We start from the raw sequence: 12,338 nt of genomic DNA on the forward strand, positions 1-12,338 counted from the left end.
GACTGCGAAGCGAGAGGAAGGAACGCGCCGTCGCTAAGGCGGGTGGGCGGCGCTCCTGCCGCTCTCCCAGGATGCCGCGCGCGCGAGAGAGAGAGAGGCGCCGGTGGGCGGGGCGGCGCATGCGCAGCCACCCATTCCTCTGGCGCTGCTGAAGGAGGTGAGCAGGGCGAGAGGGTCGCTGGGCGGCGCTGAGGGGGCGGTTGGAGGCCGGCGGGGGTTGGCTGTGGGGAGGAAGAGGAAGGGAGCGGTGGCTGCTCTCGAGGGCGGCGGAGGGAATGAATGGCGCGGGTCGCCCGGGGTGCGCCTAGCCGGTTCCTCGCCGTCGCCACTCGGTGCGGCGTCCCGAGGGAGAGCATTCAGCCCCCGGCGTGGTGGGCAGAAGCTCGACAGGGCCTTGGAAAGTACCGGGAAGGCGACAGGGGCAGACAGAACCGCAGAACTGGAAGGGCCCGCGAGGGTCATCTAGCCCAGCCCACCGTGGGGCTCGAACCCACGACCCAGATATTAAGAATCTCGTGCTGTACCAACTGAGCTAACCCAGGCTATCGACACTCTGTTAAACCGCTCTGAGACCTCTGGGTATAGGGCGGTATATAAATTCAATAAATAATAATACGGTAAATTGATATATATCCTCTTCTTTTCCTCACAGCCACAAATGACTGCCTTTCCATGCGAAGGTACAGCTTCCCCCGTTGAGTTTCTGCTTGCTGCTTAGGGGAACAGGTACCCAGTCGTGATGGGTATATATATATAACAGGGACGTGGGTGGCGCTGTGGGTAAAAGCCTCAGCGCCTAGGGCTTGCCGATTGAAAGGTCGGCGGTTCGAATCCCCGCGGCGGGGTGCGCTCCCACTGCTCGGTCCCAGCACCTGCCAACCTAGCAGTTCGAAAGCACCTCCAGGTGCAAGTAGATAAATAGGGACCGCTTACCAGCGGGAAGGTAAACGGCTCGCCAGAGCAGCGATGTCACGCTGGCCACGTGACCCGGAAGTGTCTCCGGACAGCGCTGGCCCCCGGCCTCTTGAGTGAGATGGGCGCACAACCCCAGAGTCTGTCAAGACTGGCCCGTACGGGCAGGGGTACCTTTACCTTTACCTTTATATATATATAACACACACACACACACAGCTCCTCAGGGCAAAGGACTCCCCTCTTGTGCTCTGCAAAGCCCCCATTGTGTGCTCATACAAGTCTATTAGTATTCTTATTATAAGGTGTAAGGGTGAGGATTAGATTAGAAGGGAGTAGAGTGACTCAGACTCACAGTGGTGGCTATGAGAGGTTAAAATCCCGACAGGGGGAGAAGATGAGGGAAGGAAGTGCCTGAGGATGCTCCATGGAGGTATAAGATCTGAGAGTAGGCCTTGAAGCAGCCATGGTGAAGGTTGGGGGGGGGGTATTTATAGGCACTAGGACAAAGGGGATGTCCAGATTTGAGCTGAACTGAAGTATAGAAATGGAGGCAATAGAAAGTGGGGGTGGAATTTTGAATGTGTTGTTGAAGCAAGGGCAGGAACAGGGTTGGGCTTTGTTGTGTTAGGATTAAAATAGCTCAGAAATCATACACAGCTGGAACGTTCCCTTTAGGAAGAAAGGTAGGGGGCAGGAGTGGAAAGGAGCTCAAATTGCCTTGCAAAGAATGCCACAAAGTCTTTACTGATAATCGGCCTGCACATTCCTATATTAGTCATTATAACATAAAATAAAGCAAGAGCCAGATTTTGTAGTACTTTTCTGCCTTGTTGCCTGATTTATGATTCTTGCATGCATTGGATGAGTGGGTTTTTTACAAGCCTGAGCTAGAAAGGGGAGTTGCAGGATCTTGGGTTGGGTCAGTGTTTATTGCTAGTTAGGTAGTCAAAGTAGGTTAGTTCTGAAGTGCTCAACAGAGATCCAAACTAGCTGGTTGATGTGCTGCAGACTAATCTTGCTGAAAACTGGATTGATAACATAGGGAAGATGAGACAACTTGAAAAATGGGCAGTAGTTCATACTGGATTATTACTGGCTAACATATGTCTAGACAATATATAAATACGATTCTGATCATCTCTTAGTCGCTAAAATGTATGCTAAGGGTGACTTTACATGCAACATTTTAGATGTATGGATGTGAAGGTTAAAACAGTACATATATTTAGGTCATGTATTATAAAGTACTCTTCTTAGAATAATGCAGATTTGGCTGCCCTCTTCTCCCCAGCCCATATCCCTTGCTAAATTGTGTGCATAGTGGCAAGCCTGTATTTGTTATTATGTATAGTGTGATAGTTCCTTCCTTCCACTCTTAATGTAAGATTTAGGGCAGGAGTGGGCAACCTTTGGCCTACTCAGACATTGCTGGACTCTGGTTCCCTTTATCCCAAGCCTATATGGCCCAATGGTCAGGAATACTGGGAGTTGCAGTGTACCTGTAGCTGGAGGGCCATGCGTTGATTTTAGGCATCCCTGATTTTATGCATGTAACATTGTGATACTAAGCTCTGTATAGTTCCACTTTCCTGTTCCCTATTGCTACTGCCTGCAAAGTTTAAGCACAGGTGTAACTTAGTCTCCTAACTAACATGGGTAAGTTTGTTTTTCCAGCTTGGGCTTCACATATCTCTCCTACGGGTATTGCAGTTCTTGGTCTGGTGAAACACTAGTTCCTCACTAATTTATTTTGCTTCCACCACATTCTCTAGCTTTACCTTTTTGTAACTGCTGCAGCTTGAACTCTCTCATGGTGGCTGAGAAAAGGGCATGCCAAAAAGTTCTCCATTACAGAGCTGTGATTATGGAGTTTATCCATATTCTCATCCAGTGTTCAGGTATTATTTTGAATAAATTCTGTACCCAGTTTCACAACCACTGTAGTACACTTTGGATGTAACATTCAGAAAGTATCTTCCCTGTCTGTGACAAGAACTGGGCAAAGTGAATGTGTTTGGCAAGAAGTAGTAAACTAATTAGAAATCACTAGTTAATTAACAAGCAACATTAATTATGACTCATACGTTTATTAACTTAGTGAAGGATGATTTCTTTTGTTGCTAGTGCTGCAAAACTAGCCTGGAACGCCATGTGCTGATTTCACCTTTCTCAGAACAGCAAGAGCTGCAAAGTTATATTTGTCTTTTTGAAGATATTTTTATGAAAAACAAAAAAGAGCACACAGCCGTATGCATTGAGGTGTTTCTTCTGGACCCAGGGCAGGCTTCAGGGTGCAAGGAAGAAGCAAGAATGAAGAAAGCCTATATCAAAGCAGATGTGGCAGATGAGATGGAATAATAGCTAGAACAGATACTAGCTGTGAGCTTTGAAAATGTAGGCAAGCAGAAGGGCAGAGGAGAGGTACTGTGCATAAAAATGAGTGCTATAAGAAATGCAGGTTTCAACTAGGACACTGGTTGACGTAATATGCACAGATTTAGCTTTGTATGGAACAGTGAACCGGAAAAATGTGTTTACAGAGATTCTTATTTGGCTCTTAGATTTCTGTGCTGTTTTGTGATCTTTCTGCTCATTTAAGGAAACACATTTTTAGTACTGATAAGTCCTCTCATTAAGCTTTCTCTGATAATTACAGAATGACTGAAGATTTAACAGACAATGGACCGAATGTATCCTGATGGCATTTTGTGCATGGAGACATGTTGCTTGCTATGGCATCTGAGACTGAAAAGGCCCATGCTCTTCTCCAGTCATTCAGCACAGCTTCTGTAATTTCAAGCCTAGGATTGGGGTTTTTCTGCTTTGTAGCAGATAGACTTCTGCAGTTTTCCGTCATTCAGCAGAATGACTGGCTGCGAGCACTCTCTGATAACACTGTGCATGGTGTTGTGGGATTTTGGTCTTGGGCAATAGTGATAGGACTCAAGAAGAAAAGTGACTTTACAGAAGTCATTTTAGCTGGCTTTCTTTCATCTGTCATTGATGTGGATCACTTTGTTCTAGCTGGATCTCTTTCATTACAGGTAAGCAAAACCAGTTTAATTACCTGGATTTTTTTAAAAAACCATATATGCATAATTTGAACCAAAACCATTGGAAGTATTTTTAATGTTAATTTCATGTTAAAATTTTCCATTTGATTCCTTGGTTGTGCTCAGGTTTGAAGGGCAGACTTCAGTGCAAGCCATCCTGATGTGCCATCCCTCTTCTCTTATCAGTTTTGGATTTGATGGGGGTGGGAGTTGGATAGCTTTTTATGCTGATTAGTCTCCAGAGCTAGGAAATACTTTGCATTTAATTTTAGGGCAAAACTGTTGGTCGTAAGGAAAAATAGTGTAAAAGGAGAATTCCCTGGATGCCAAGGTCCAGGTTTGGTTAAAATACTCTTTGGTGAGATAACCCTATCAGAGATTTAAAATATGCATCAAAGTAAAGTATGGAAATAATAGGCTGTTAGACCTTTAAGATTTTCCCTTCTAAACTCCTTCTCCCAGCATAGAGTAAGTTAAAAATTGTTTACTTACAAACTCTCCAAATGTCAGGTTCAGGGGCTTTTCTGTACAGCATTCAGAAAAAGTTGCACTGGCTGTAAAACTTGGGCTTAGTGGTGAAAGTTCCTAAACTGCTGACCCAGACTAATAGCAGCACAACAGCTTTGCCACGGTGACTAGGATTCACTATGCAGGTGTAAATTATCCACCAGGATAAAGAGGTTTGGTTGTGATGCTAGCCTTGTCCAGCCAGTGTATCTGTAATTTGGAACTGCTTCAGATCAGAAATATTAAGTATAACATATTTTAGTGTGCCAGTTTAATATTTATAGAATGCATTGGAGGACCACATTGAAATTGCTTTTCTATACCTTTTCCCAGTAGGTGGCACACTTCACAAGAAGTTCATGTGCCATGTGCATGTAGGATTCTTATTTTCAAACTTTTTATTTTGCTTCCCTCCCCAACTGCCATTTGTCTTAACTAATATGGTAGAATTGTTTTATTTTTAATTGGTTTTCACTTTTATTGTTTATTTAAAGAATTTTTCTCCTGCTCTTCAGCAGAAAAACACTCCCAGTATGGCTTACAAATGTCTGATAATATTTACTTTTACTGTATTATAACATTTACTTTTACTGTAATATGCCATGTATATTAGTTCCATGCACTTTAAGTGCTTGAGCATCCTCAAGACCGTATCTGAATGTTTTTGTTTGGTTTGGATGAATTAATCAAATGACTGAAAAGTAAAATGTAGCACAAAAAGTAAACTATTCTCTTACATTTTCAAACAGTTTTATCATTTATATTCCATTTTTCTGACTCACATGAGTTGCCCAAGGCAGCTTACAACTGCCATCAACTAAGAACACAATAGTTTTTAAAAGATAATAAGCAACATAGCTTCATTAGTTGCTTTAACATTAAGAACTGCTTTGCTGAACAGAGGCAAATATCCACATAGTTTAGACTCCAGTCTCTATTGGTGGTCGGAAAACATTCCATGGCTTACAGTGAGAAGGCAACAAACGGAATGGAATATATTACACCAACACATAGAATAACAGAGCACACACAAAGCATGAAATATACAGTATCTGATCATGGAGTCCTTTCTGGGCTATGTGTTGATTTCTTTCAAAATGGAGATAAATGAAGAAGATTCTAGCTGTCAAGAGTCACATAAACTGTTCCTTGTAATTCTGGCTGCCACTGTACACTGTGCTTTTCTTTCCCATAGGCTGCCCTGACTCTCCCACGAAGACCATTCCTTCACTGTTCTACTGTGATCCCTCTTGTGTGTTTGACATTAAAGTTTATTATGCATCTTTTCAAGCTGAAGGATTCCTGGTGCTTTCTTCCCTGGATGCTGTTTATCTCTTGGACTTCGCATCACGTTCGAGATGGAATTCGTCATGGCCTGTGGATCTGCCCATTTGGAAAGACTGCGCCCTTGCCTTACTGGCTTTATGTGGCAATCACGGCATCGTTACCTCATCTCTGTTCTTTTATTATGTATTTAACAGGAACAAGAGAACTGATGGCAACCAAACATGGGATGCGCATTGATGTCTAATGATAATCTAGAATGGTAGTGTTTGCATCACTGAAGTAATTGCCTCATGTTTTCTGTGTTAGGTTTAATGTTGATTCTCTGAAACCACTGCTGCACAAGGTAATGAACATACCCAAGCAATCTCATTAGCGTCTCCTGCACATTTTTTTTTATTCCAAAATCACTTAAGTATTTTGTAAAGTATCCGTAATAGCAGCTATTCACTTCCATGTCCCTCCCTTTGCCAGTCCCAGGGGGGATATATTGCTTAAAGAAATCTTATCTATGTACATTTTTAGGTGTTCACTTAAAAAATGGTAATGTGTGAGTTGGCCAGCAAAAGTGTAAGCAGGGCAATTGTGTTGAACAGACAGGTTTGTGGGGAATGTTGTGATTTCCTGAGTCTGCCAGCAAATTCCTTTATGCCTTAATGTGAACAGCATGCCACAATATATTTTTTTGTGGGGGGAGTATGGTTTTGCATGCAGCTTTTTTGGTTAGTGCTACCCTGAAAGAAACAAAATGCTGCTAAGGCACAGTTTGTATATATTTTATATCACCACAATCCATTTGGGTGAGTTAAATCATAGCCTCTTCAAGTCTAATTTTATATATGTTTTATAAACATAGGACACCAAATGTTATCATTTGAAATCCTCTACCTTAAAATGGTCTGGGCTCTTGTCCTTCCTAGCTAGGTTCCAGGATAAGTTCAACTTTAGCTAGATTCCCGAAGGTCAGTGTTTCTGAAATGCTTTAATTTATTGTCTTATTTTATTATATTTATTTTAGTGAATGACAGCACCTCTTTGCTTTGTTAACTTGTACTGTAATAGCATTGTGTTTTGTTTACTACATACCCGTTCATTGTAAATTAAGAGACTTTAAGCAGCTGGCTTAGGTTGCAATCCTAGGCCTGGAGAGAGACTCAGTGAGCTAAGTGGGACTACTAAGTAGAAATTCATAGGATTGCACTGAAGTAGCCCTTGTGGGGGCCTTTTTCTTAATGAGTTTAGGGACTACTGGTAAATTTGTAGTGTAGAACACTCTTGCAAACTTTGCATGTATGAAAGTGCAGGTTTGATTTCAAAAAAGTTCTCCATATTAATAGCACCACAAATAAAACTGAGCAGTGTACAAAACAAAATAAAGATTGAATTGAGAGTCCAGGAAAACTTGAGTAAACATACAAATTTGTAAGAGACATTTTTAAGAGGGTGGATGTTATCACCAAGTAACAATCAGCGCAACCAGCAGGGTTTGCTAAGAAGATTGTAAATAATGACTTGGTCTGTACTGGGACAGGGAGTAATTTTTGTTTTAGATCTTTAAACGTCAACAACAGAAACTTGGAACTAGTTAACACACTTTTGGTTCATTGCAAAACATCTGACACCTGGTGTGAACAAATGTATTCAGCATACATAAATGTATTCCTTTGGGAATCTCTTCTATAGATTTTTTAAAACCCCGTATACAAACTTATACCAGGGGACCAGACTTGCCAATTAACCATCATCCTAAAATTTCATTGTTTCTTAAAAGTTCTTGAAGAAAGGTCCAGGTTACTGAAATTTAACATATACTCAGCAATCAGCTCCTCTTATGACTGATATATCAGCCATGGTTTCAGGAGTACTCCCTGCAAATGTTTTCCTGGCGGTCATTTTCTTACCACTGTTCCACTTCCCAGTTCTTTGGAGCAAGCTCTGTACTGGTGCACTGTGACTTAAACGGGCTGCTATGTCACTTGCTTCTGTGATCTCCACAATCATCTACGCAGACAATCAAGCCTGGGTTAGTACTTTGATTCCCTGCATTGGTCAGAGAATCATATTATAGGGTAAAATTTAACACAGTTTTAATCAGAGTAGACCCATTGAAATGACTAAACATGACTAAGGTCCTTTAATTTCATTAGGTCTGCTGTGAGTATAATTTAGTTGGAATACTGCACACAGATAATAGTGCAGATAATGCAAGGGAACTTACTCTAATGCTTTAAGCCATTTTTTTCTGTGTTGAGCAGGAGCCTTATTTGAAGTTGTTTAGCACAGTGCCAAAAATCCTAGTTCAATATTTTTGTTTTAATAAAGAGGTATATATATATATATTTTTCCTAAATGAAGTATTTTGGGAATGTGCTGCTTTTCCCAGTTAGGTTAATTGTCGCTGTGTCAAATAGAACAGTGTTCAATTTAGTGACTGAGGTTTTAGAAAGCAATTAGCCACAAAACACTAATTACATGAAAATTATTATATTTCTCTGATGGCCTTAATAAGAAAATAATCAGCAACCCCACACAAAAATCATACTGTTTTTGTGAGTGTCTTTTTTTAAAAAAAAAAATGCAGTTGTTCTAAAGATGGATACAATTTTCACATATAAATAAATTGCTATCTACTCATGTTTGGGTGCCTTAAAGGTTTTTAGTACATGTCACACAACTTACTGGCAAGCATTTTGTTCAAGTTTTAGAGCTAAATTGTTTTAGGATTCGGCCCTGCAAGCAGTGGCACACAATTCTAGGAAGATTTATCTGTTGATAAATTGTGTGATTGCAACCTTATGGGGGACTTGTGTGTGTGTGTGTGTGTGTAATTATGTCTGTTGTTGGCTTCCTGCCTTTGGGATACATCTTTGGTTTTTACAATTTTTGGCATGCTTTTCTGGATGGGAGCACATGGGTTCAATTGCATCAGTCCATGTTTTGTTTCTTTTGCTGTGCATCATTTTTAGACATTGTGTATTGCTATGCAGTGGTTGTGTTATGGAAGCACAGGCATTCATCTTCATAGAAGAAATATATCTGTTTTATAGAATTGTGGAGGTGGAAGGGGCCACCGGGGTCATCTAGTCCATCCCCCAGCAATGTGGGAATCTTTTTTCCCAATGTGGAGCTCAGACCCACAGCCCTGAGATTATGAGTCTCATGTTCTACTGACTGAGCTCTCTGGGACACTACCTCCTCATCCCCCCACTATCTATAGTAGGGTTAGGCAAGCCATTTCAATTTTATGGAAGGAGAAGGAAGATGCTGTACACAACTAACTATGGGGAGAAAATTAACAAAGACTTTCCCAGATATAATCATTGTGATAAGGGAAATTCTCACCTATATGACTTCTGTTTCAAATTATGCAGTAACCATGTAAGTTGCAGATAAAAGAATAAAATCCATGCTGATTTGTAGGGAAAATTAGCCTTGTAGAACTCAGCTTGCTATGGATGATTCTTCTCTCCCCTGAAGAGGCATGTCTTAAGGCAGCTGGTGAGTAAAGCAGTGTAAAAATGTAACATGTTACAATGTAACATTTTAATTGCTTTTGTTTTGAAGTAAGAGTGAGACTGCAAAAAAGTGGCCAATTTTAGGCCAATACAGTAGTTACGTGATTAATGGAAAAAAGAGAAAAGCCGGCTGGTATGGTTATCCCACAGCACAGTTTATGTACGTTCCTTGCTTGCATTAGCATTTTTACAAAACTGTAATAGTACTATCTGCATTTTATGTTAAAATAACCTGCTTTTCAACCAAACTTAACTTCCAAAAGCAGCTTACAACAATTAAAACCAGTCATAAAGTATGACCTAAAGCATAAGGATCCATTGGGTGTGTATAGCAGTCTCTGTGGGGCCAAGTAGAAGAACTAAGTTAGCTAGTTATGCAAGAAGCACTGTAAGGTTATCACTTTCTGGTCGCTTAGGGACCAGGCTTATCATTTGCAAGACAGATAGAAAATGTTTACTTGAAAATTGCCACTTAACTTGATTTTATGACCCATACAATATATCAACGGCTCATATCATATTAATGAAGGACCATTCCATGGAATTAGTCTAGTATACAGCAAGCGTGTCACACAATAACCCTGTGAAGCAGTTACTTGAATTTCCCCTGAGTATCTAAAAGTTCAGCTGCTTAAATGGAGTACTACTATGAACTTGGTATGTTCTAAAGGCCAAATTTGGAACTCTAAATCCAGTGATTGTGTTCAAAACTTGTATTAAGAACAACAGAAGTCCTAAAATGCTTTATCTGACTGGGACTGGGTATGTGTTTGTTTTTTAACGTGGTACACAATCCTTTTCACTCCAACTTCTTGTCACCCATAGAATTATTACCTAGCTGATTTTCATTCCTTAAAGCTGCAGGGGGGAGGGGGCTAGAGTGATGTGTTTCCTTTTAATACACTGGTATTGTGTTATCTTCAAAGTATTTTGTCTTGTTTCTGGACCACAACTGTGACTACTACTGTCTGTCTGTATCGTTTTCCTAGTTAACACTACTGTGGCATTAAAAATGTTTGACAAAAGGATTCCCATTGCAATTTTTTATCATAACTTATTTTTATTTGTTAAATGCTTACATAAGTAAACAAAGGGAAGTGATACTTCCCTCCACAACGGCCATTGGCATGTTCATACAATTTAGCTTGCCAGATGCTTTACTAGATTTGCATAATTTAAAGTCATGTTTTATCAAAATACCGGTGGCTGTGAAGCATGTGTTAAGAATATATGACTCACTTTGATGGGTTACACCAAACTTCCATCTGTTCCCAAAATTAACAAGCCCGTTGCCATAAGTAACGCTCGCTTAAGTGAGACATGGTGGAGATAGTGGCGCTGTGGTCTAAACCACTGAGCCTGGGGCTTTCCGATCAGGTCAGTGGTTGAATCCCTGCAACAAGGTGAGCTCCCGTTGCTCGGTCCTTGCTCCTGCCAGCCTAGCAGTTCGAAAGCATGTCAAAGTGCAAGTAGATAAATAGGTACCGCTCAGGCGGGAAGGTAAACCGTGTTTCCGTGTGCTGCTCTGGTTTCACCAGAAGCAGCTTAATCATGCTGGCCACATGACCCAGAAAAACTGTCTGCGGACAAACATCTGCTCCCTCGGCCAGTAAAGTGAGATGAGCGCCGCAACCCCAAAGTCGTTCGCGACTGGACTTAACTGTCAGGGGTCCTTTACCTTTTTTACAAGAGAATGTTTAAAATGGGTGGGCAACCGCAGGCCAAATCTGGCATGCCGTGAGACTCAATTTGGTCCAGAAGGCCATTTCCCCCAAAACTACACCCCATCAAGCCATTGGGCATAGGGGTAGGTAGAGATATTGCTGAATTTGCTATGGGGCAGTTGCCTATGGGTAACTTGATCACACAGCCAATCCCTGCAGGAAGGCTGGCTGTTGGCTGCTGTCTGCCAGCCTGCTGATCAGATGCACTTTGAAGCACCATTCAGGACTCTCTGCAAGCCCTGTGTGGTGCTTTGAAGTCCTGACAATCCTCACTGTGATGCCCTGCTAGGGTCAAGGAGACAAGAAACTGACCCATCCACTGCGCACACACACACATCATCATCTTAAATATCAGCACATCTTGTAAATTGCACGTTTGGAGATTGAGAGTGCACTCCTATATTCACCTGGATCCTTATCGGTGGAACTGTGCAGGGTTGCATGTGTCAGCTGCAGAAGCAAAAATGTGTAAAAGGTAGACTGCTTTGTCAATGCCTGTTCTTGCTATAATCCAAAAGTTAGCAAAAAATGCTTACTAGTCCTCAGGGTTGCAGAGATGTTTGCAAGTGTATTTGGGAAGAGCTTGCTAAAGCACTGGGGAAAGAGAAAGGAGGAGGAGTCCTCTTTTCACAGACGGGATAACAGTAGCAAACTTGTGTTTAAGTTGTGTGCTTAATTGTAACAACTGTTCAATGGCCACAGGGCTAGATAACCCTTTTCAGGCTTGAGGGGCATATTCCCTTCTGAGGGTCTTGTGCCAGTTTTGGGCAGGGATGGAGGCAAAAGTAGGCAGAGCAACAAATATGAATTTGTACACACAGGAAAGAGAGAAGCATTGTCAGACTTCAAGGAGGGTGCTGAGCAGGCCAGTAAGTAGCGAGTGGGTGGGAAATAAGGGATGGCTGAGGCTCCTCATCTCTGACTTACCTGTTTTGACACCAACTCCCTTGCCTGAAAAAAAATAAGCTAATTGCATGGACTGTTAATATGCCCACTTGGCACAACTTTCTTGCACGCAGTGAATTTCTCAAATGGCCTTTGGCACCCGACACAATCTAATTGGTGTTTGCCTCTGTTCTAAGTGTTTAATCACCCTCAACCTTAGAACACTTGGAAGCTTAAAAGAATTTGGTGCTACCTGCACTGCAGCACATACACCATATCACCTATTTGTGTTTTGCTTTGTGAACTTTGGCTTCACTTTCCTGTCAGGTGTCAAATGACTTGAGCAATGATAAAAATCCAAGAACCTGCTACTTGTCATTAGCTTATGGCAGGTGCAGGTGTATCAGTCAGTGAAATGCTGCATAAACTTGCATATGAAAGCAATATCCTTTATA

The 12,338-nt window shown here is 41.6% G+C and overlaps 1 protein-coding gene across 5 annotated transcripts; it reads left to right on the top strand.

Annotated features, from left to right (window-relative positions):
• Positions 1-47: 47 nt before the first annotated feature.
• Positions 48-10,302, top strand: TMEM267 (transmembrane protein 267). 5 transcript variants are annotated; one of them, XM_079995128.1, is made up of 4 exons: positions 102-157; positions 2,688-2,813; positions 3,572-3,959; positions 5,671-10,302. In XM_079995128.1, the coding sequence occupies exons 3-4, from the start codon at positions 3,636-3,638 to the stop codon at positions 6,004-6,006; spliced, it is 660 nt and encodes a 219-aa protein (XP_079851254.1). In that variant the 5' UTR covers positions 102-157; positions 2,688-2,813; positions 3,572-3,635; the 3' UTR covers positions 6,007-10,302. The 5 variants fall into 5 exon arrangements, with proteins under 5 accessions (XP_079851256.1, XP_079851254.1, XP_079851253.1 ...); XM_079995127.1 differs by lacking the exon at positions 102-157 and adding an exon at positions 660-726; XM_079995129.1 differs by lacking the exon at positions 102-157 and adding an exon at positions 708-726 and having other exon boundaries at positions 2,713-2,813.
• Positions 10,303-12,338: the final 2,036 nt, after the last annotated feature.

The sequence above is a fragment of the Podarcis cretensis genome (assembly GCF_951804945.1).
Source record: "Podarcis cretensis genome assembly, chromosome: 11".
Classification (NCBI taxonomy): domain Eukaryota; kingdom Metazoa; phylum Chordata; class Lepidosauria; order Squamata; family Lacertidae; genus Podarcis; species Podarcis cretensis.